Source organism: Pristiophorus japonicus, chromosome 4, assembly GCF_044704955.1.
Source record: "Pristiophorus japonicus isolate sPriJap1 chromosome 4, sPriJap1.hap1, whole genome shotgun sequence".
In the NCBI taxonomy this organism is placed as follows: Eukaryota; Metazoa; Chordata; class Chondrichthyes; family Pristiophoridae; genus Pristiophorus; species Pristiophorus japonicus.
The window spans coordinates 156,424,271-156,448,715 of record NC_091980.1 but is presented as its reverse complement, the minus strand read 5'-3'; the positions used below and the strand labels follow the sequence as shown (position 1 = coordinate 156,448,715).

The 24,445-nt window shown below is 42.5% G+C and overlaps 2 protein-coding genes across 14 annotated transcripts in view; one reads left to right on the top strand and one right to left on the bottom strand.

The window, feature by feature from the left end:
- The window catches only part of LOC139263125 (protein numb homolog), a 228,782-nt gene extending 209,603 nt beyond the window's left edge, over nucleotides 1-19,179 (top strand). For 8 of the 11 annotated variants that reach the window (XM_070878707.1, XM_070878706.1, XM_070878705.1 and 5 more), the window contains 5 exons: nucleotides 1,430-1,634; nucleotides 9,217-9,504; nucleotides 10,817-10,978; nucleotides 11,086-11,229; nucleotides 15,241-19,179. In XM_070878707.1, the coding sequence (XP_070734808.1) occupies nucleotides 1,430-1,634; nucleotides 9,217-9,504; nucleotides 10,817-10,978; nucleotides 11,086-11,229; nucleotides 15,241-15,947 (1,506 nt within the window). In that variant the 3' untranslated portion in view covers nucleotides 15,948-19,179. The remainder of the gene's footprint in view (nucleotides 1-1,429; nucleotides 1,635-9,216; nucleotides 9,505-10,816; nucleotides 10,979-11,085; nucleotides 11,230-15,240) is intronic. The other 3 variants (XM_070878709.1, XM_070878711.1, XM_070878702.1) reach the window with 2 other exon arrangements.
- paplna (papilin a, proteoglycan-like sulfated glycoprotein) overlaps nucleotides 19,161-24,445 on the bottom strand; it is a 279,507-nt gene continuing 274,222 nt past the window's right edge. For all 3 annotated transcript variants that reach the window (XM_070878697.1, XM_070878699.1, XM_070878698.1), the window contains 2 exons: nucleotides 23,213-23,429; nucleotides 19,161-19,773 (listed from right to left, as the gene is read on the bottom strand). In XM_070878697.1, the coding sequence (XP_070734798.1) occupies nucleotides 23,248-23,429 (182 nt within the window). In that variant the 3' untranslated portion in view covers nucleotides 19,161-19,773; nucleotides 23,213-23,247. The remainder of the gene's footprint in view (nucleotides 19,774-23,212; nucleotides 23,430-24,445) is intronic.

Genomic DNA, 24,445 nt, shown 5'->3' with positions numbered 1-24,445 from the left:
TGTAGCATTTTTCCCTTCAGGCAGAAGCGAGAGCTTTGGCTTATGATCACTCAATTGTTAGTTTACTGAGCATTGACCAGGAATAGAACCTGCGGTCTCCTGGTCTTGTATGGTTTCGCATTGTAGCACATCTAGATTTATAACACCCCTTTTCCGCCCTTCCCCCCCTCCCCGAAGCTTTGGATGAGCTACTTGACTCATCGGATTTCTTCATTAACTCTCATTTTTGCAATTTTCATAAACTAAGCATTAAAATGGAAAGTGAAATATCTGGAACATTATAATATTGTGTAACGGTGTAGTTGGTTTTGTATTTGTTCAGAAATACTAGTATAGGCTTCAAGTTGCTTGATCTTTTTCTCTAAATAGCAAAGAAGCCCAAGGCTACATGTCAGTCTGTGGTACAATAATCTATTGAGATGCAACTAACATTGTAGCTCAAAAAGCTTTTGTACTGCCCAAGGTTTGAGAAGTGGTGTGTCACTGCTTGTGCCTCCAAGGCAAAAAGTTGCACTGTTACACAACATTAGGTGATAGAATTTATATTTAAAATCCCTGTTACTTTCATTTGTAATTCAGATTTGAAGCAAAATTTGGCTGTCACATTTCGATTACATTATGATTTCTCATCCAGACACCAGCACTTAGCAATTCCAATTCCAGGGGGACAAAATGCCAGAGATGAGATTCCCAAAATCATAACATGAGCTCCTCAAAAGACATAAAACACTGGCAGATGGAAGTCTAACTTCTTTTCAAGAGTGCATATGGTATAGTGTACGGTTGTCAACTAGATTTTCTATCTTCGACTCCCAACAGCAGACTTGAAACTTGCTGCTGCTACCAATTGGATTTATAACATTACACTGTGTTGTGTGTAGTGAAATTTTCACTTGCTAAAGTAATGCAATTCCAGAAGAGACTCCAACTGAGAGTTATCAAGCACAATAAATTAATTTCAGTAAGGTGATACGTGTCAAAGAAGTTTTCACTTTCTTCTCGCCCTGCTTTAAAATAAAGACGGTAAGTGCCATAATGTCTGCTCTCTGCTTTTCCAAAGCTGTGTGCATAAATATACCATACCATATGGTGCAGTACCGAAACGTACAGTTCAGAAAGATCCCTGGCTCGTCCCTTATCATTTTTTTTGCCAATTCCCCCCCCCCCCCCCCCCTCCCCTTCTGGGGGGGAAGGCGTTGACTCTTCAGGATATGGTTCCACAGGTGCAGGGGATTGAACATGGGATCTTCCTCGTCTTTATGGCTGAGCTACTCGCTGAGTAATCTGTCCCACGGTGATAGTAGAAGCAATACGGTTGGGCTCATGATAGACGATGCTGAATGCGCTGCTTATGGTTGATGAGTGGCACTGTATAGGAAATGAAGTCCCTGATGATTGCATACATTAACAATATTGCAATGTTCCTCAGGGTGAACGGTTAAGCCATGCTGTGGGCTGTGCTTTTGCAGCATGCTTGGAGAGGAAGCAGAAGCGCGAAAAGGAGTGTGGGGTTACCGCCACATTTGATGCCAACCGAACCACATTCACCAGGGAAGGTTCCTTTCGGGTAATCACAGCAACTGAACAAGCAGAGCGAGAAGAAATCATGAAACACATGCAGGACACCAAGAAAGGTACAGAACGAAAATTTAAATTTGGGCTGTGTTGGGGGGGAAGGGTGGTGGAGGAACCCGACGTGTCTTTAATAAAATGAACTTTGGCTATTCCAGCAATTGTAGCATAGTTCCACAATGTACATGCTGCATCATAATTTATATCGGAATGTGTTGCAATTGCAGTTTGCATAAGCAAACCTGGAATCACAGAATCATATAACACAGCACTTTGAAAGAGCTTTCCAACTAGTCATTCTCTGCTCATTTCCCATTGCCCTGCAAGTTTTTATCCATTTCCCTTTTGAAACTAACTATTGGATCTGCTGCCACCACGTTAGAAACAGTGGAGGTCCATGTACATAAATCGTTAAAATGTTCTTGGACAGGTACAGAAAATAATCAGAAGGCTAATGGCATGCTGGCCTTTATATCTAGAGGACTAGAATACAAGAGGGTAGAAGTTATGCTACAGCTATACAAAGCCCTAGTTAGACAACACCTAGAGGCTGAAATTGCCCCTTCCGATAAGGTCTCTGGCCGCCTGAAAGTGGCGGCCACGGGAAGGCACGGAATGGCCGCCAAGTCTCCACGGAGGGACTGCCATTTTGAAAATTACCCTTCCTCAGGTTTGGAACGGTGTCTGGGACTGCGCCGTCTGTTTTCCTGCCGTGGCGTGCACGTGCCAACCCCTTACCGACTGGCGGGGAGCCCCCTCACGAAATTGCCCCTTTCTCAGAATTGCCCTGCGGTAATGGCACTGCCGCTGATTGGTGCCCCCGACACCTTTGCTGTCGGTACACTCTCTGGCTTGGCGGCACAGCCGCCCTTAAATGGGAGGTGTTGCTGCCGGCAACACTTTTTTTTGTTGGCCGACTACCAGCTCAGGCCGTCAGTTATGGCCGCGGGTTCGGCTGGACCGCCAACAGGCAGCCTGACAGAATTCGCAGTGGCTCTCCCCTTTAACTGATGGGGAGGGACGTTGTGACGCGCCAGCGCAATGATATCATCAGAGCGGCGCTGATGACAGACAGCATCGGCTACTCTACCCAGCCCCCCACTTCCGCCCTGCTACTGACTGCCACTCCGCCCCGCCCCCATGATGAGGCCACTTCCCATGCATTGAGGCGGCCAGAACACGTCAAACGGTAGGTGCGCCTCGTTTTGGGCGGTGGACAATTCCGGCCCCCTAGAGTACTGTATTTAGTTCTGGGCACCACACCTTAGGAAGGATATATTGGGTTTGGAGGGAGTGCAGCGTAGGTTTACCAGAATGATACCTGGACTTCAATGGTTAAAATGAAAGGAGAGATTACACAAAGTAGGTTTGTATTCCCTGGAATTTAGAAGGTTAAGGGTTGATTTGATCAATTTTTTCAAGATATTAAGGGGAAGTGATAAGGGAGTCTAGGAAATGGGGGACATAGCCTAACAGTTAGAGCCAGGTCTTTCAGGAGTGAAGTTAGGAAACACTTCTACACGCAAAGGACGGTAGAGGTTTGGAACTCTCTTCCACTAATGACAGTTTATGTGAGGTCAGTTAATTTTAAATCTGAGATTGATAGATTTTTATTAACCAAGGGTATTAAGGGATATGGGACAAAAGTGGGTATATTGAATTGTGTTAACCCTCTCTTACTTTATCAAAGAACTTAAATCAGATTAGTCAAACACAATTTGCCTTTAACAAATCTGTGCTGGCTTTCATTTATTAACTCATTTTTCTGAGTATAAATTACTTTTGTCCCAGATTATTGTGTCTCAAAGTTTCCCCATCATAAACGGTAGGCTGACTGGCCTGAAGTTGCTGGGTTTATCTCCCACTCTTTTTAAAACAGGGAAGTAACATTTGCAATCCTCTGGCACCTCTCCCATATCTAAGGAAGATTGGAAGATTGTGGCCAGACCCTCGGTAATTTCGACCCTTTCTTCCTTCAGATTTAATATGCAAACCATCATGTAAATGACCTAAAACATAGAAGTGGATTTAAAAAACTCGGATGCATCCCATTCAGTCCGGGTGACGTTTCTGCTTTAAGGACTGCCAATCTTTTAAGTACCTGCTCTTTATTTTTATCCTAACCAATTTTTCTTCTACTATTTCCTCCTTTACTATGACGTTGGGAGCCTCTTCATTTATGAAGACAGATACAAAGTACTCATTTCGCACCTACAGAGAGCCACGCCCTCTGCCTCCACAAGATCTTTTTGTTCCCTAATTGGCCCCACCCTTCCTTTAACTACAATTTATGTTTGTAAAATACTTTTGGGTTCCCTTTTTTATTTTTCCTGCTAATCTATTCTCATACACTTGCTTTGCCCTCTTATTACCTTTTTCAGTTCCCCTCTGTACTTTTTGTATTCAGCTTGATTTTCCACTGAATTATGAATTGGACATTTATCATGAGCCTCCTTTTTCAGTTTCATTTTAATCTCTAAATCTTTAGTCATCCGGGAAACTCTTGCCTTGGTTGCCCTTCCTTGCCCCTCATGGGAATGTGTCTAATCTGTACCCAAGCTATCTCTTCTTTGAAGGCCTCCCATTGCTCATGTACTGTTTTACCTATCAATTTTAGATTGCAATCCACCTGGACTCTTTACAACTCACTGAAATTAGCTCTCCTTCAGTTGTGTATTTTCACATTTGATTTTTTTCCTTGTCCTTTTCTATAACTACACTAAACCTAATGATATTGTGATCACTGTTCTCCAAATGCTCCACCACTGAAACATGCTCCACTTCATTCCCTATAATTAGATCCAGCCCTGCTTCCTTCCTCGTTGGGCTGGGAACATACTGCTCAAGAAAGTTCTCTTGTACACATTTCAGGAAACTCTCCCCTCTTTGCCCTTTACACTGTTACTATCCCAGTCTATATTGGGTTAATTGAAGTCCCCCATTATCACTACTCTAAAGTTCTTGCATCTTTATACAGTTTGCCTGCAAATTTGCTCCTCTATCTCCTTCCCACAATTTGGTGGCATATAGTATACACACAGCAGCCCGCTAGCTCTTCTATTGTGCCTTCATTACAACCAAATAGATTCTGTCTTTGAACCCTCATGTGCATCATCCCTTTCTGGTGCTGTAACAGTATCTTTGATCAGTACTGCCACCCTTTGTTTTTTTCCCCTTCCTTATTGTTCCGACTACATTACAACCAAGAATATTAGGTGCCCATTCCTCCCCTTGTTTGAGCCAGCTCTCTGTTATTGCCACTATATCATAATCCCATGTGGCTACTTGTGCCTGCAGCTCACCAACCTTATTTACCACTCTCTGTGCATTTATGCACATGCACTCCAAACCTATATTAATCTGCCTCACATTTCCCTATTGTCTGATCCCTCCGATTTTGGAACTACTCTTTATTCTAATGTTGTTTGTGTCTTCCAGTCCTCTGTGTACCTTAAATCCCTTCTCGAATGCTTCACCTGCCAAATTAGTTTAAAGCCTTCCCCAGAGCACAATTACCTTAAATTTGTCCTTTGGTTATCAACCCTTCTCCTTATTTACTCTAGCAAAACCATTCATGATTTTGAAAACCTATTCAATCTCTCCTTAAAATGCTCTGCTCCAGGGGGGACAACAATGTTCCCTTTAAGCTGCGTGGCCGTGCAGTGGTCTGGAGCTCCCATGCAGGCCACTCGCTGGTTTTTCAATTGTGCATGTGCGAAAATTTGAATGGGCCGTGCAACTACTTTAAAGGGGCCTTGCATCCAAAAATAAATTACAGGGAACTTTGGGAACAACCCCAGCTTCTTTAGTCTCTCCATGTAGCTGAAGTCTTGCATCCCTGGTACCAGTTTAGTAAATCTCCTCTACATTCTCTCAGGTCTTGACGCCCTTCCTAAAGGTGTCCAGAATTGGACACAATACTCCAGTTTGGACCTAACCAGTATTTTATAAAGGTTTAGCAAGCGTAACTTTCTGCTTTTGTACTCCACGCTTCTGTTTATAAAGCCAAGGATCTGGTATGCCTTTTTAACAGCCTTCTCAACTCGTCCTGCCATGTTCAAAGATTAGCCTACCAACTCTAATTACTGGAATCAAATTGTGTTATATATAGTCTCAAAAAGAGCAGGGTGCCTTAAATAATGTCTGCACTCAAATAGCTTGGAAGTAATGGATAAGATATACTTTCTGAAGTAACTAAATGTGACATTTAATTGGATTATTAAATACCATTGTCAATGAAACCTGAAAATAACAAGATTCTGTCTACTATTTATCGCAAACTCATATTTTGCAATAGTTTTTTCCTATGTGAATAATTTCTACAATATTAAAATGAGTCCATTTTTTAAGTTCAAAAATTAAAATATAGCCCAGTATACTGTAGTAAACTGAAGGATATCATTTCAAAATTATTACTGTAAGATGGCAACTTTATGCAACCTGTTTAATGTAAAAGCAAAATACCTTATTCAATCTTACAGCTTCGAGTTCTATTTTTGGCACAAACCTTTTGGCACACACAATTTGCCAGTGGAGTGAGGAAGAATATTAAATTACCTCCTGCAGATATTATCTTCTCATTGCTTGAATATCGTTCAAACTGCACTTATGAAGCATCTTCTCTATCACTTGGTTCTCTTTTATATGTCATGTGTCTAATTCCTTACAGTAACTCGGTCTTTCTGATGCTGCCTCCTGTTGAATGAGTTTGAAGCATGGCTCCAGTGTGAGGTTCTATATATGGTGGCAGTGAGGAAAACCATGTGACCAAACTCTTAAAGGGACTCTTATAAGTGCAATTCATTCCTACATGGTAGTTGTGTTCAAAGAATGAGGATGACAATACATAAAATAAATGATTTAACACTTCACAGTTCATCACTTAAATATCACATCTATAGAACTTTGCAGCACAGGAGGTGGTCATTCAGCCCAGCATGTCTGTGCTGCTTTGAGCTACCCACTTCATCCCACCTTACTTTATTTTTTTTCTTTTTCAAATATTTATCTAGTTCCCTTTTAGAAACTTAAGAATTCTGCTTCGACTATTGTTTCTGATGGGGCATTCAGTGTCCCCTCAACCATCCATCTCTGTATTTTTTTAAAATCCTAACCAGTCCCTTAATTCTTCAGTGGTTGGAAATTTAAGATACTAACTCAGCATCCAATCCAAATAGTTTTTTCCGAATCTGCATCCTTCATGATTTTCAACACCTACCAGATGTCGTCTTAACTTTTTTTTTAAATGAAAAGAATCCCAATAGCCAACGCCTCATCTCTGATCTCGTAGCGATTCTCTTCCGCATCCTCTCCGTGGCCTTACCGTTCTGCCTCAAATGAAACACTCAACTGAACTCTATATTCTAACTGCAGCTTCGTCAGGCTTAACATTACCTCTTTGCTTTTGCATTCTATATCCCTATTTATAAAACCTAGAATCTCATGCTGCTATTAAGTTGTCTCCCCACAAGATTTGGGTATCTAAACCCCTAAGTCTCTCTGTTCCTCTATTCTTTTTAAAGTTTTACCATTTTGTTTATATTTCCTCTCTTTTTATTCTTCCTTGCAAAAGGTATCAACAACAACTTACATTTATGTAGCACCCTTAACATGGGAAAACATTCCAAAGCGCTTCACAGGAGCGTAAGCAGATAAAAATTGGCACCGAATCAAAGGAAATATTAGGAGAGGTGACATGAGGCTTGTTCAAAGAGTTAGGTTTCAAGGAGAGTCAAAGAGGAGGTAAAGAGAGTTTGGAGTGGCGGCAAGGTTTTTGGAGGGAATTCAAGAGCTTCGGGCTTAAGACAGTTGAAGGCACAGCCGCCAATGGACAAAGGGAGTGCAGGCAAGTGTAAGCGGCCAGAGTTGGAGGAACACCAAAACCTCTGGAGGGTTGTAGGGCTGGGGGAAGTTGCAGAGGTAGGGAAAGGCGAGGCCATGGAGCAACTTGAATGAGAATTTTAAAATCGAGGTGTTGCCAGACCGGGTGTCAATGCAGGTCAACGAGCAAATCAAATACAGTCCACTTCATAGTTAACTACACTTCCTATTTTTGTGTTGTCTATAATTCATAATATGGTGCAATAATAATGAGGACTAGAAGTGTGTATGACATTCTAATACTCCCCTGGTAATGTGTAGCGCCTGTGTGTCTGTCATCTTGAAACCATCTATCGTGAGGAAGTAGTATTAAATTCACATGGTCATAGACCAGGACAGAATGTGTTGGATGATCAAGTCACAGATCTAGGATAAAGTTTTTGATTCAGCGTACTGACAAATTGTATTTTTTTTAAATTAAACTGAGAATTTGGCCATTTTGCTGTAGAGAATTAAAATATATTTCAAGAATTATATAGTAACTTCAAAAAAACAAAACTTTTAGGCTTTGTATTAAATTAAGGCTAAAGCCTCATCCCAACTCCATGGACCAGTAGTATAATAAGCTCTATTTTGGCATAGGTAGACTTGTGAATTTTAATTTTGCAATTGATTGAGCTGTATATTTTGGTTCATCAAGTAGGTGTGGAGTAACAACAATGACGCACAAAGCCTTGTTGTGGTTTACGGAGTAGATATCTTATTGTCCTTTAAAGTTTTGAATGTTTGTTTAGTGGACTGTTGGTTAACGTGGACCATTTCCCATATCCCAGGAGCCTCTTATCAACAAAGGCAGACATTGATGCGGAGATTCAGCATCGCCTCTAGTGTGCCAGTGCAGCCTTCGGCCGTCTGAGGAAAAGAGTATTTGAAGACCAGGCTCTCAAATCTACCACCAAAGCTCATGGTCTACAGGGCTGTAGTAATACCCGCCCTCCTATATGGATCTGAGGCATGGACGATGTATAGAAGGCACCTCAAGTCGCTGGAGAAATATCACCAACGATGTCTCCGCAAGATCCTGCAAATCCCCTGGGAGGATCGGCGCACCAACATCAGTGTTCTCGACCAAGCTAACATCCCCAGTATTGAAGCACTGACCACACTTGATCAGCTTCGGTGGGCAGGCCACATAGTTCGCATGCCAGATATGAGACTCCCTAAGCAAATGCTTTATGCGGAGCTCCTTCATGGTAAACGAGCCAAAGAAGGACAGCGGAAACGTTATAAGGACATCCTCCAAGCCTCCCTGGTAAAATGCGACATCACCACTGACACCTGGGAGACCCTAGCCGCAGACCGCCCGAGGTGGAGAAAGTGTATCCGGGAGGGTGTCGAGCTCTTCGAGTCCCAACGCAAAGAGCATGAAGAGGCCAAGCGCAGGGAGCGGAAGGAGCACACAGCAAACCAGCCCCACCGACCCCTTCCCTCGACGAATGTCTGTCCCACCTGTAACAAGGTCTGTAGCTCTCATATCGGACTGTTCAGCCATCAAAGAACTCACTTTTGGGAGTGGAAGCAAGTCTTCCTCGATTCCGAGGGATCGCCTATGACGATGAAAAGGCTGGTGCTTCTTTCTGTTGGCCAACTTGCACTGTTGGTCAAAAGGTGTCAAAAATTGACGTATAAAATGTGTTTTCTTTAAAATGCCATACCTTTGTGAAGGAATCGGTCAGGATATGGGAAACTGGTCCAATTGTGGTAAGGTTTTTAAGTCCAAACTTTGCTAAAGTTGTAATCATGAAGTGTGTGTTCTACTTACAGCTGAAGTGGAGAGAACCGTTGTCGTGACCACACCTGCTGCGTTACCTGCAGCTCCATCAGCTTCACCATCTGCCCCATCCACCATTACAGAAAGCAAGGAATCTAGCAACATACATGCCATACCGAGAAGGCATGCACCCGTGGAGCAACTTGCCAGGCAAGGATCTTTCCGAGGTTTCCCAGTGCTGAGCCAGACAACATCTCCATTCAAGAGGCAAATGTCGCTTCGAATAAATGAGTTGCCTTCAACGATGCAACGGAAGACAGATTTTCAAATTAAAAACACAGGTACGGGGTCCTGAAGGTTTTGTACCTGGGGTTAGAATTAAATGATATTGAAGAGAACAGTTATTCATGCAGTGGTTTCTCAGTGGATGGTTTGAGTGTTGTAACCACCCACTGTAATGTTGGCTTGTGAGGGCTAATAATTCTCCTGTATTGTCCCGTAGCAATTGGCTTTTCATGAATAATCTGAATAAAATGGCTGAGCAAGGCACTAGGAAAAGTTTGTCTCTTTAATGCCTTCTCTTTTGTCTTAAAAATCCATTTATGGATAGACAATTGCATATGTGGTTTGCCTTTTCAGATATTGGGATGAAATCCCAAACTAATCTCGTGTACCCCAGATGCAGTCATTCACTTGGTTCCTCCTGTCATTTTTGTATCTCATTTGATAGCAAATTCTCATTTTCTTCCTTTTAAAAGTTAATGTTCAGGAAAGGGAAAAGTATTTTTTTGATTAGTTAAACTATTTATTGGAATGTTGCTCCATGGTCTTCATCTTTGTTTTTATATTTAATTCCCACGACTCCTGGGGGCTGACTCTTGCTGGCGTATGGTACCATGGGCACCCGTAGCTTTCCAGTAGCACACCTAACTGGTTGTTGTTCATATGTGAACCTGATATCTACATTGACAGAGGTCACTGTTTGATGATCAGTAATGGAAGGCCTGAGTAATTGTTCCCTTCCCTAGCCCAGGGGTGTTGAGACTCGTAGCACCTCCGCTGCTGTACTGGCTGTGACCAGTGCACTCTGCACACACCAGGGATGACTCTAGGTCTGTAAAGCTCACCTCTACCCACAAGGCCATGGAGGAGCTGTTTCTTGGTATATTACCAGATCAATGATGGTAGAAATAGAATGTGGCGTTTATGTTTGTGCCCATTACTTTAGGCAGTAACTGAGAAAGCAATTTTGTTAGCATCATCAGTTAATATTCTTCAATCAAGTTCCTTCCAAATACCAAAGAGCATCTTTTTCTATATGATCTGACTTTTTTCCAAACTGTAAATTTTAGTTTTGGTTCCATTTTAAAGACAATTTTGATGCTGTGGACTCCTTTCCACGGACACCTGGATTGAATGTGTTCAGACTAACTAACCTGAGACTTTATACTTGAGGTCCAGAGGTGAAAGGGTTGCATTTTGTGTAAGCCATGCACTTGGCCGATGTCATAACCGTATATTTGCTCTGAGTGCTAACATTCTGGCTTTGCTATTTTGGACTCTGCACTAAAATATCAGCGAGAATATTTAAAAGAGAAAGTGCGCCATCTGATGGAAATATTCTTGTGATTGTTCTTGTCTATCTTTATTCAGTGCCTGAAATTGAAGGTGATTGTACAGCTGAAGTGGACAGTATAAGCTCCCTGTGCTCTCAAATTACACATGCATTCAGTGGACAAGTGGAGGACCCATTCTCTTCTGCACCAATGACGAAACCTGCTATGGGTGCGGTTCCTCCAGTAACTGCCTCCCAAGGTGTGTAGCTGATTTGACGGCTCTTTGGAAAATGACTGAACTTTGCCAAAGAATGTTTAGGTTGTGGTGTTGCAGATTTGACCATTTGATATTTCCTCTTGTTGTAGTCAATGGAGCAGCTTCAGCCTTTCCACTGCCCGTTCCAGCACCAGCAGCACCTGCCATGTCTCCCACAGTAATGCCAGTGCGCGACACAAACCCTTGGGCTCAGGTCCCTTCAACAACTAGTGCAGGAGCTACAATTGCTGCAAGTAAGGCTATACATATGGTTTAGGGATATAACTGGAGATGGAAGCCAGAGGCATATTTATAACTAAGCATTTGTTGCATAGCCCCAAATTATTTTGCATAGGACCAAATATTTGGAAACGTCAATTAAATAACTGGTTGGTCTGTGGTGGTATATATGCTAAACCTCAAAATAACTAAAGTTACTTATTTCAAATCAGTATGATTATGCAGCTTAGACATACATAGCTACAATTCTTGCTACTGATATCTATCCATTTTTGTTTCGCGTGACTCAGGTTATACTTAAGTCATCATCTTCGTCCACACCCCCACCCCACCTCCCAACCACCTCTATACTCCAATTTCATCCGTCTCCTCGGCCACTGTCTCAAGTTCACCCGACTGTTTGCATCCTCCGCCATCCTTTTTGACCCAGAGCTGAGCTTCCAAACCTGTCTCCACTCCATCACGAAGACCGCCTACTTCCAGCTCCGTTACATTGCTCGTCTTCACCTCTGCCTCTGCCTCAGCTCATCTGCTGCCGGAACCCTCTTCCATGCTTTTGCCACCTCCGGATTCGATTATTCCAATGCTCTCCTGACCATAAACTTCAGCTGATTCAAAACTTTGCTGCCCGTGTCCGAACCCACACCAAGAGCTTCCACCCATCTTCCCTGTACTCACTGACCTACATTGGCTCCCAGTCCTGTTTCTTCCCCCCAATTCCTTTGTTTAACCATCCATTGCTAGATCTGGTTGGACCACAAAAAGCACTATCGGATTCTGCTCTCCTTTTCTAAAACTGCTCACTATTCAAAGATTATCCTGGCTTCTCTTATCCACCACAAGCCATCTTCTTAAACCACCCTGCTGCGCCGCCTCCACCCTCAACAATTGCGAGGAGCTCATGAACATTTTTGCACAAAGATCAAGACCTCCGTTTAGCAACTCCTGCTGCTTCCCTCCTTTCCCCTAGCCCACCGGACCGAACTTCCCCTATTGTTCCCCACTGCCCTTGCCTTGAACTCATGTTTTTCTCTAGATTCTATCCCATCTTCTGCTGTACTCTCTCTGAATTCATCTTGTTCATGAGACCCACCTCCTGCTCCCTGGATCCTATCCCCACCAACCTGTGGACCATCCAATTTCCCTTCTACCCTCCATGTTAGCTGACAACAGTTCCCTCTCCTCATGTACTGTCCCCTTCCCATTCCAATCTGCCGTCATCAAACATCTTGCCCTTGATCCTTTTGTCCTTTCAAACTACCGCTCTATCTCCAATCTCCCTTTCCTCTCCAAAATCCTTTAATGTGTTGTCACTTCCCAAATCAGTGCCTATCTTTCCCGCAATTCCATGTTTGAACCCCATCAATCAGGTTTCCGTCCTGCCACAATAATGCAACGGCCCTGATCAAAGTCATAAATGACATTCTACATGACTTTTGTAACCTAGCCCTCCTGATCCTTCTTGACCGATCAGTAGCCTTCGATAAGTTGACACCATCCCCCTTCAATGCCTCTCCTCCATCGTCTAGCTCAGTAGAACTGCCCTCGACTGGTTCCATTCTTATCTATCAAATCATAGTCTGAGAATCACCTGCAAATGCTTCTGTTCCTGCTCCCAAGTCATTATCTCTGATGTCCCCCTATCCTTGCCCTCTTGTATTTCTCATCTACATGCTGCCCCTCAGCGACATCATTCGAAAACACATTAGGTTCCCATGTACGCTGACGACACTCGGCTCCATCTCACCACCGCCTCTCTCGACCCCTCCACTGTCTGATTTTGTCACACTGCTTGTTTGACATCCAGTATTGGATGAGCAGAAATTTCCTCCCAACTCAATATTGGGAAGACCAAAGTCATCCCTCTCCCTGGCAGCTATCTGAAGATGAGCCAGACCGTTTGCAACCTTAGTGTTGTTTGACCCTGAGATGAACTTCCGACCATGTATCCGTTCCAGCACCAAGACTGCCTACTTCTAGCTCTGTAACATTGCCCAACTCCGACCCTGCCTCAGCTCATCGGCTGAAACCCTCATTCTATGCCTTGCTTACCTCCAGACTTGACTATTCCAATACTCCCCTGGTCGGCCTCCCATCCTCCACCCTACATAAACTTGTGCTCATTCAAATTTTCATCCTTGTTTTCAAATCCCACCATGGCCTCGTCCCTCCCTATCTCTGTAATCTCCTCCAGCCCTACAAGCCTCCAAGATCATTGCACTCCTCCAATTCTTGCCCATCCCCGGTTTTAATCATGCCACCATTGGCGGCTGTGCTTTCCCTCCTTAAACCTCTCTGCCTCTCTACCCCTCTCTCCTTCAAGATGCTCCTTAAAACCTACCTCTTGACCAAGCTTTTGGTCCTCTGTCCTGATTTCTCCTTTCTATGGCTTGGTATCAAAATGTTTTTATTGGTAGCCCTCTTGTTTCGTGCCTTGGACATTTTATTACACTAAAGGCATATATTCATGTTCAAATCCCTCCATGGCCTTGCACCTCCCTATCTTTGTAACCTCCAGCCTTACAACCCTCCGAGATCTCTACGTTCCACTAACTCCGGCCTTCTGTACATCCCTTCTCCCCACTGTTGGTAGCCGTGCCTTCAGCCATCTAGGCCTTAAGCTCCGGAATTCCCTCCTTAAACCTCTCTGTGGCGCTATCCTACTTTAAATTGCTTCTTAAAACCTACCTCTTCGACCAAGCTTTTAGTAACCCTCCTAATATGTCCTTTGGCTTGGTATAGATTTTTGACTGATTTCGCTCCTTTGAAGCACCTTGAGACTTTTTTTCTATATTGAAGGTACTATATGAATGAGAGTTGTTTTTATCCTTGGTACTCCATACATATTAAAATTTGTGAGCCTTTTTTAAACTTCCTGATAACTAATAATTAAATTCTTTGACTGCAGTAGCACCTCTCCAGTAGTTTAAAAGGCATTAATTAAAATGTTGTAATAACTGTGCAACTTGGAATTGTTTAAGTGTTGCATGATTTTCTGTTACACAAATTATTCGTTTTGAACCTTTTAACATTTAAGATTAATGGATTAAAACTCCTCAGCTCAAAGTATTCAATTCTCACATTGCTTTATATAGGCTTAATAAATGAAGCATGTGATTGTGAGAAGCTCTCAAATGCTCCAACAATAACCACACTTTCTTTTTATTATCTTCCCCCATTTGTTGCATAGACTAGGCTTGTATGCCCTTGAATATAAAAGATTTAAGGGATGATCAAGATGATTAAAGGATTTGAAAGGATAGAAGAGAAACTATTTCCTGTGGGAGTCCAAAACGAGGAGGCATAACCTTAAAATTAGAGCTAAGCCGTTCGGGGGTGATGTCTGGAAGCTCTTCATACAAAAGGTCGTGGAAATCTGGAACTCTTTATTTAACCCCCCCCCCCAAAAAAAAGCTGAGAGGCTGGGGGTCTGGAGAGAAAGCAGGAAAGGGGTACTGAGGGAATGATCAGCCATGATCTTATTGAATGGCGGTGCAGGCTCGAAGGGCCGAATAGCCTACTCCTGCACCTATTTTCTATGTTTCTATGTAATTGAACATTTAAAGACTGAGGTTGATTTTTTTTAATTAGGCAACGGTATTAAGGGATGTGAATCCAAGACGGGTTGATGGAATTAAGATACAGATAAGCCATGATCTAATTGAATAGCGAAATCGTCTTGAGGAGCTGAATGGGCTACTCCTGTTCTTATTTCATCTCAATGTCTTTCATTTTACATTTTTAAATGGGGAGAGGAGGAGGAGGAAGAGAAAGAAAATGTATGATGTGACTGGCAAACTTTCCCATTGACTCAATCAGTGCTACTCTTTGGTTAAGGGTATCAAGGGATATGGATCAAAGACGGTAAATGGAGTTAAGGTACAGATCAGCTATGATCTAATTGAATGGTGGAACTGGCTCCAGGGGCTGAATGGCCGCCTCGTGTTCCTATGTTTACTGTTTAATATTGTGTAGCTGTGCAGTTGTTGGATGTCTTTCGTCAATATTTCTCTCCTTGTTTTAAGCAGGCACTGATTGGGGCACAGCGTCCATCGTAACAGCTCAGTTTCAGCCCAGTCACCAACGCACACCATCGGAAGCTGACCGCTGGCTCGAAGAAGTATCAAAGAGCGTTCGGGTGCAACCAGCACCCCAGCCGATGCCACAACCTTCAGTGGCCATGCCACCGGCTCCGCAGTCCTTTCAGGCCAACACCTTCATTAGCCCACCAGCAGCACCCGTCAGCGTGGTTCCTCCGATGCAACCTGCGTTCATTCCTGCTCAGTCATACAGTCTGGGAGTCACCAACGGGATACCATATCAAGCTCCAAACGTGCCTGTGGTTGGAATCACCCCTTCACAAATGGTTGCTAATGTCTTTGGCACAGCAGGCCATACTCCGATTACTCATCCACAACAGAGCCATGCACATTTGAAACAAAATGCATTCCCACAATTTGAAGGTAGCAGCATCTTGGGCATTGCTGCAAATGCCAGCCCTTACTTTAAACCTGCCCAGCAAATTAATGGTTCGGCAGCTTTCAATGGAGCAGAAAGTAGCAACTGGACAACAGAAACCAAAAGCATTCAAATGGCAGCAGGCATACCAGAAATTGATGCATTTGAGGCTCAGTGGAATGCACTGGAATATAAATCAAAGCAACGGGCCACACCTTCTCCTACTAATCCATTCTCTAGTGACTTACAGAAGACCTTTGAGATTGAACTTTGAGCGAGCTCCGATTTTTCTTTTGAGGGGCAAGTGTGCGGAGAGCATTCAGTGTTAATAATGGTCATGAAGAACTGCTATAGCAGTCTCTGAGCACCATTGTAAACCTGATGCAACACTGGACTGAAAGATCTGGCAAGGTTGAACGATCAAAGGGGCGAGTGTTGTCTGCCTTGGAAAAACTGGTTATTTTAATGGTACAAGTGTAGGGGATCAGCTGCTTGTTTCTAAAGTCTTTTTACCTACAATTATGTTGGTATTCTGTGGTGGGACTGCAGAGTGATGCTGCAGTTCTCTTGTTGGAGCTTCCAGTTTGGATAAATTGATGCCAAAATCTTTATTTTTATGCATTAGTATATATATTTTAAATAGTTATGGAAATTGAGCTGTAAGTAATCTTGCCAAAGGTAAAACAGTTGTATGAAATGTATATAGAGAATGGTTTATTGCTGATTCTAATGTAAGTAATTGGGGTAAATGTGATCCTTTAACTGGTCCTTGCAACAGACTATTTTGCTGTGAGTAGTACACTTGCTTAAACAGATGACCAATTATCAATCATTAGTATGCAGCAGTTACATATTTTTAACAGTATTGTTATGGTCTACATAAACCATGATAAATCTTGTATGTTCTGTTGAGCAAGATTTAATTTTGTTCTATGTTACTTAAAATTCTCTTGTTTCCCTTATTATCTTGAGTGGGTTTTTAAAGATGGTCAGTCGGGTTCGATTGCTGTAAATGTAAAAATGGATTTGCACACTATAGTTACGCAGAATCATCCTTGTTGGTACTCACTTTTCCAACCTCCCTCCCTTTGTGGTGATCAGTGAGAGTCTATCCTTCTGCGTTATGGCTACTTTGCATCTCACTTGAGGATTCAGCAGGTTTTATTTGGTTTTATTGTTTTAATTTTGACTTGTACGAGCCTTACAATCACTTGTAATAAAGAAATAAATTTATACTGGAGATTTATAATCTTTAACAGAAATAAATGGTGGTTAGAAGACTGACCATATTTGGAAAGCTTTTTTTGATGATTTCAAATCACAACTTTACTATATTAATTTATAACAACAACTTGTATTTATTTATATAGCGCCTTTAACGTAGTGAACCGTCCCAAGGCACTACTTAAGAGTATTATGAGACGAAAAATTTGTCACCGAGCCACATAAGGAGAAATTAGCGCAGGTGACCAAAAGCTTGGTTAAAGAGGTAGGTTTTAAGAAGCATTTTGAAAGAGGAAAGAGGCGGAGAGGTTTAGGCAGGGAATTCCAAAGCTTGGGGCCTGGGCAACAGAAGGCACGGCCACCAACAATTGAGCGATTATAATTGGGGATGCTCAAGGGAAGAATTGGAGGAGTGCAGACATCTCGGGTGGGGGGATTGTGGGGCTGGAGGAGATTACAGAGATAGGAAGAGGCGAGGCCATGGAGGGATTTGAAAACAAGGATGAGAATTTTGAAATCGAGGCATTGCTTAACTGGGAGCCAATGTAGCACAGGGGTGATGGATGAGTGGGATTTGATGCCAGTTAGGGCACTGGTTGCCGAGTTTTGGATCACCTCTAGTTTTCGTAGGGTAGAATGTGGGAGGCCAGCCAGGAGTGCGTTGGAATAGTCAAGTCTAGAGGTAACAAAGGCATAGATGAGGGCTTCAGCAGCAGATGAGCTGAGGCAAGGGCAGAGATGGGCAATGTTACGGAGGTGGAAATAGGCAGTCTTAGTTATGCTGCGGATTTGTGGTCGAAAGCTCATTTCGGCATCAAATATGACACCAAGGTTGCGAACAGTCTGGATCAGCCTCAGACAGGAGTTGGGGAGATGGATGGAGTCAGTGGCTAGGGAACAGAGTTTGTGGCGGGGACTGAAAACAATGGCTTCAGTCTTCCCAATATTCAATTGGAGAAAATTTCTGCTCATCCAGAACTGGATGTCGGTCAAGCAGTCTGAAAATTTAGAGTCCGTGGAGGGGTCGCGAGAAGTGCTGGTGAGGTAGAGCGGAGTGTCATCAGCATACGTGTTTTTGGTTGATGTCGCCAAGGGGCAACATGTAGATGAGAAATCAGAGGGAGCCAAGGATAGATCCTTGGGAGACACGAGAGGTAACGATGCGGGGCGGGAAGAGAAGCCGTTGCAGGTGATTCTCTGGCTACAATTAGACCAGGCAAGTGCAGTCCCACCCAGCTGGATGACGGTGGAGAGGCGTTGACGGATAGAGTGGTCAACCGTGTCAAGAAGGATGAGGAGGGATAGTTAGCCTTTGTCACAGTCACAAAGGATGTCATTTGTGACTTTGATGAGCGCTGTTTCGGTACTGTGGCTGGCAAGGAAACCGGATTGGAGGGGATTCAAGCATGGAATTGCGGGAAAGATGGGCAGGATTTGGGAGGCGACAACACGTTCAAAGACTTTGGAAAGGAAAGGGAGGTTGGAGATGGGGCAGCAGTTTGCAAGGATGATGGGGTCGAGAGTTGTTTTTTTGAGGAGAGGGGTGATATCAGATTTGAGGGAGAGGGGGACAGTACCTGAGGAGAGAGAATTGTTAACAATGTCGGCTAACATGGGAGCCAGAAAAGAAAGTTAGGTGGTCAGCAATTTGGTGGGAATGGGGTCAAGGGAGCAGGAAGTGGGTCACATGGACAGGAGGGATCGGAGAGAAACAGGAGAAAGATGTGAGGTCAGGGCTAGGGCATTTCAGTAGCAAGGAAGAGTTGTTATTGACTGATTACAGATTCTAAGTAGGTATTTTCTTTGGATCAGTCCCCAGCATGTCAGTAACCATATTATTATACACTTGTCAGAACCTGCAGCAAATCTTTCAGTTTACCAAAGCAAATCCCTGATCAAAACCAATTTATATTGATTCAAAGTGTAAATACAACTAAAAATAAAAGAAACCTTGAAAATAGTGGCACATAATCCCAAAACCAAGGAGTAAAGTAAGGAAAACCTGAAATGCTACACTAAAAACTTGGGATATTGTCTGGGTGATTTATCCCAAGGAGAAAATACAGCCCTTGAGTAGATCAATTGGCGAGTGGCACTGGGATAGAGATCATGCACGTTGTATAAAAATAGCTTGCGTGCCATTTTAAATTATACCTTCCATGGCAGGACTTCTGCCAGCACCGATACTTCAGTTTTTTAATTTCCTGCAATCGATAGTTTATTGTATTTCACCATTCTGTGTAAAGATAAAAAGGCCACTGGATCAAAATAAGTTGTTTAATTCGCCAATTTGCCATTCATGGAAATGTGTTAATAAAAAGTACACACTATACATTTTTTTTTACATGAACATCTTGTCCTTAAAAATGTGCTTCCAGCTTGTTCAGTGAAAAGTAGTTAGTAGTAAGTGTTATGTACAATATTAACCACTTGACATCAGTTCAAAGGATTGACGGTGCACAAAACTGTAGAGCGCAACAGAGCAAATATATCTGATAATTTAGTGAGTATATCCAACCTGTCAACATTCAGCTTTTGAAAATGCCAGTCTTTTTACACAAAAAAATAATCTGAATGCTGATACTTCCAAAGATATGTTTTGAGATTTAACAAACCATCCTTCGAAAATCTTAAAATAACAATTTGATTATAAGTGTGCAGTAACTTGTAATTCTAAAACTATTATATACATCAATAGTTTAAAGAAAAGTACAGTACTTCTGTTTGCATAAGAGAAAAAATGTGTATGACTGCTTGTAGTCAGAAGTATGCTAATCACCTTTTGCTGTGGTACGAATTTTCAAACATTACTTGAGTAGCATCTCTTCTTCATATTCTTCAGTACACCTTTACATGCTACTGCCAGTAAAGTGGACCTACAACAGAGAAGATAACATCCAATCAGTAGTGTGTCTATCTTTTCAAGTATGACGGTTTTTTAATTATATAGCTGCTTATTGTTTAGCCCTACAGAAAACTTGCCGATACTAAACAGTAGATATAAACAGTTCGTTGTTCTTCTCTCCTTCCCCCCCCCCCCCCCCCCCGCCTCCACCACCTGTTAATGTCTTTGAAAAAAGCGCAACAGTGGAAATTAGTATGTTTTTAGAACTGCAGGCTGTTAAATATGCTTCAGTTTCAATTGTGCGTCTTCACAGGCCAACCAATTGCAGCTCACCCACTTTGGTGCATTCGGTTGTGTTATGTTGACATGTTTGCTGTATTCTGGCAAAACAAGTATTAAGCAACGGTTTGATTTAAAAGAAAAAAAATACTGTTATAAACAGTAATTTCTGCTTGATCTACAAAGTGGCCTTTTGTACTTTGGTGAAATGGGCAGACAAAATTAAATTCAGAAAATTGTGAAGTGATGCATTTTGAAAGGAAAAATGAGAGAATATAAACTAACTGATACAATTTTAAATGGGGTGCAGGAACAAAGAGGCCTGAGGGTTCACGTAACAAATCTTTGAAGCTGGTAGAACAAGTTGATGAGGCTGTTTCTATTTTTAAAAACTGTGTACAGGATTCTGGCCATTATAAATAGAGGCGTAAATCACGGATTAGGCCTCAGCCACACATTAGGAAGGATGTCAAGGCCTTGGAGAGAGTGCAGAAGAAATTTGCTAGAATGGTACCAGGGATGAGGGATTTCAGTTATGTGCAGAAATTGGAGAAGCTGGGATTGTTCTTCTTGAAGCAGAGAATGTTAGGGGAAATTTAATAGACATGTTCAGAATTATGAGGAGTTTTGATGGAGTAGATAGGGAGAAGCTGTTTGCAGTGGCCAGGAAGGTTAGTAACCAGAGGACACAAATTTAAGAGTTGGCAAAAGAACAGGGAGAAATAAAATCCACAGCGAGTTGTTGTGATCGGAATGCACTGCCTGAAAGGGCGGTGGAAACAGATTCAATAATAACTTTCAACAGGGAATTGGATAAATACTTGAAATGGAAACATTTGCAAGGCTATGGGGAGTGGGACTAATCGGATAGCTGTTGCAAAGAGCCGGCACAGGAACAATGGGCCAAATGGTCCCCTGTGCTGTTTTTTTCCTGTTTAACTAGATCACCAATGAGTCATCCTTCAGGATATTAAACAATATAAATGGGCCAATTTGTTTTTTCAAAAAAATGTTGCACCTTACCCGCACAATGAGGGTTCTATCTGCATTGATTACCTAGCAGTAAATGTTATACTTGGACTTAAGTTACCAACGGCAGGAATGCGAGGGTATACCCATCAGGAAAGGATAAACAGGCTGGGTCTCTCTTCGCTTGAAAAAAGGCTGAGGGCTGACCTAATAGAGGTCTTTAAAATTATGAAATGTTTTGATAGAGTGGATACAGAGAGAATGTTTCCACTTGTGTGGGAAAGAGCATAACCAGAGGCCATCAATATAAGATCGTTAGTAAGAAATCCAGTAGGGAATTCAGAAGAAACTTCTTTACCCAGAGAGTGGTGAGAAAGTGGAACTTGCTACCACAGGGAGTGGTTGAAGTGATTAGTATAGATGCAATAATTGGGAGGCTAGACAAGCATATGAGGGAGAAGGGAATAGAGGGTTATGCTGATAGATTTAGATGAGGAAAGACAGGAGGACGCTAGAGTGGACTGTTTGTGTCATATATCCTAGATAAATCTGCCTTAGTTTTTTTGGATGGCTGTATTATCTGCTCCAAGGTGTGGTGCTTCCCTGTAGGGAGGAGGAAAACAAATCACAACCAGTCTTTGTTTTGAAGCTGTTCTTTTACAAAACAAGCCAATCAGGAAGGATACCTGATTGGAGAAGACTACTACTACATTTTATTAAAAATTGTTGGGGAAAATTTAAAATTCCATAATAACAGGTATACAGGAAAATATGGCATTGCTTAGAACAGTTATTCATTCGCCTTCCTTCACTTGAGACATGTTGAACACTGTAAAGTGGTTAAAGTGAAAAAGGCATCAGATTTTCTTTTGCAGATTCATAATTCTTGTTGAGTACGATGCCTTAGAAATGGTCAGCCTTATAATTCACTATATCCATTAATCAACACAACCATGTTATAAATTGTACTTTAACTGTATTTCATAACCAAATTTAATTTAGAGCAGCCTGCAGTGAAGAGACTGAGAGCAGGTTCATAAGGATAGCTGTTCCAATTGACCAGTAATTCAGGTCCTGGGAGAAAAACACACACGCACACGCACACGCACACAAAACTGAAGCAGTTACTGTAGAGGAAAAAACATATCTGAGGCACAATTAAACCAAGAAAGTGTTGGCATGCATGTGAGGAATCAGTCAAAAGGAGAGAGTATGTTTCCAGGCAATATTCTACAATGACTCACTACCAATTGAAAACTATGGGCTCAGTAGGTTTTAGATGGAATGGTCCATTTTTGTCTGAATAAAAGCAAAATGCAGCGCTTGAAAAGGCAAAATAAGTTAATGTTTTGGGTGGAGACTTTTGATGAGCCAGGGTTTACACCTCTACATAACATTTTTTTCCAAATGCTGGAGTTGCTGTGCAGTTTCAACATTTTTTATTTCACAAGATGTTAAACTTGTGAATTTGCAGAGCTTATAGCGAAAGAGCAGGGGAGTGGGACTAATTGGAAGCTCTTTCAGAGATCCAGCACAGGCACGATAGGTTGATTGTTCTCCTCCTGTGCTGTACGATTCTATTGTGTTTAAAGAAAGTTTGAAGCAATTGGATTTTTCCAACTCCACCCCGTTTCCAACTTCAAAGATACCCATGCTAAAAAATAGATTCAGCCAAAGAACTTGAGAGAGTGCTCGGCCCTGGGCTGATAAGCTTCTCATGGACTTTTGGTTGTCATTTTGGCTAATTGCAGGGTATGGACGACTCTGGACGACTGAGGAACCACAACTCAGTTTGACCATCTAGTACAAGGCATAATGGAGTACCACAAACCAATCAAGTCGCTGAATTCACAGATTCACAAGGTAGGGGAGAGGAGTAAGAAAAAATGTAGTGAAGTTAGAAATCTTGGATTAATTTATTACCCCCCCCCCCCCCACTGTGCCCATAGTTAGGATACCGCAGAGGTTTTGATTAAATCGAGCACAGGGTATTTTAATCAGGGCTCTCTAATTTACCATATGCTATAAAATGGACCCCAATTGCGAACAAAATAATAAATCTAAACCAGTGCGTTTGTTTTTTTTTGCTTTCCTTCACTGTTTTGGCTTTCCAGTGTGAGGTCAGCTGCATCACCAGTCTTATTCACTCACAACTTTACATGGTAATGTATTGCCTGCAAACATCCATCAGCAACAAGAAGAGTAACAGAAATTCTACCCACCACCTGAGTCCCACAGTTCCCCGTGCACGGCACCATTATCCCTGCTGCTGTAGATGCTGGTTACGGGACCAGTGCTTGGAGCAACTTGAACAGCAAAAGCTGGAGTAGTACTGATTGGAGCAGAGATTGGCCTGTACTATCAGATCACAATTAGCCAGTTCTGGCAGATCCACACACACCGAATCATGGGTTGTAGGTTGCACCACTGGTTCCGCGGCTGAAAAAATTATCACGTGAAAATACTTTAAACGTAACAAAAATTGAGTTTCCTTTCTTTACGATCATGTTAGAGGCTCTGTTTCACAACTTTGTGTACCAACTTACAGGAACTAGCTTCCTGGTCATTATCAATTCCATGATCGAGAACGGCATGGACTGTATATGTAGTAAAGTTAAATAGCAGCTTTGGGGGTGGGGTAGTGGTGGTTGAGTCACCAAATGGAATTTCAACCACTCTGCCCCTGACGTGTTGTCTAAACCAAGAATATAGTGAAGGTTCTCATTTTAAATTGGAGAATTGGCTATAAAATTTGAAAGTAATGTGAATCCTGGACTGTTTTGAATTAAATAGTATGTTGGTAAGTTATCAAAATAGATAACCTGTTCTTTCAGTTTTTTTTCAGTTGCGATTTATGTGCTCACGATTATGTTAACTATTTTGAACAAATAAATACCCGACAAGGGTTTTCTTGGTGAAAATGTACTGATTCTAGTTACTGTGCAACTAGAGTTCTTTGCAATAAGAACACCACGCAGGTCGGGAGGATAAAGAGCTGGAGCATGCAGGTGTGCAGCAGCTTCGAGGTGGGCAACTGGTGACATCATCAGGAGTGTGGGCAGGAATGTCGGCTGGGCCCTGGTACAGCAGAGGAGTGGGAAGGTCGTGGCAGACTTGCGACGAGTGATCGGGGTGGAGGAGCGATGAGGGATCGTGGCTGAGATTTGATGGGTGATTGTGAAGGAGGTTCGGCGAATGTTTGGTGGAGATGCGGCAGGAGATCGTGGCGGAGGTACGGCGAATGAGGGTACAGGGCCTAGAAGAACTGAGGGCCATGGGGCAGCACGGGCCTGCCCACACCGTGTGCACTAGGTCCGTGCAGCAGAGCAGGTCTCCAGTCGTCCTGGTTAATCCTTGCCACTGGATAAAGGCCGAGCTCTGTCCAACCTGTGTGGTGGCTGATGTGCAACGGTCACACACGTTTAAAAAAAATCCACGCACAGGCATCTTCCACC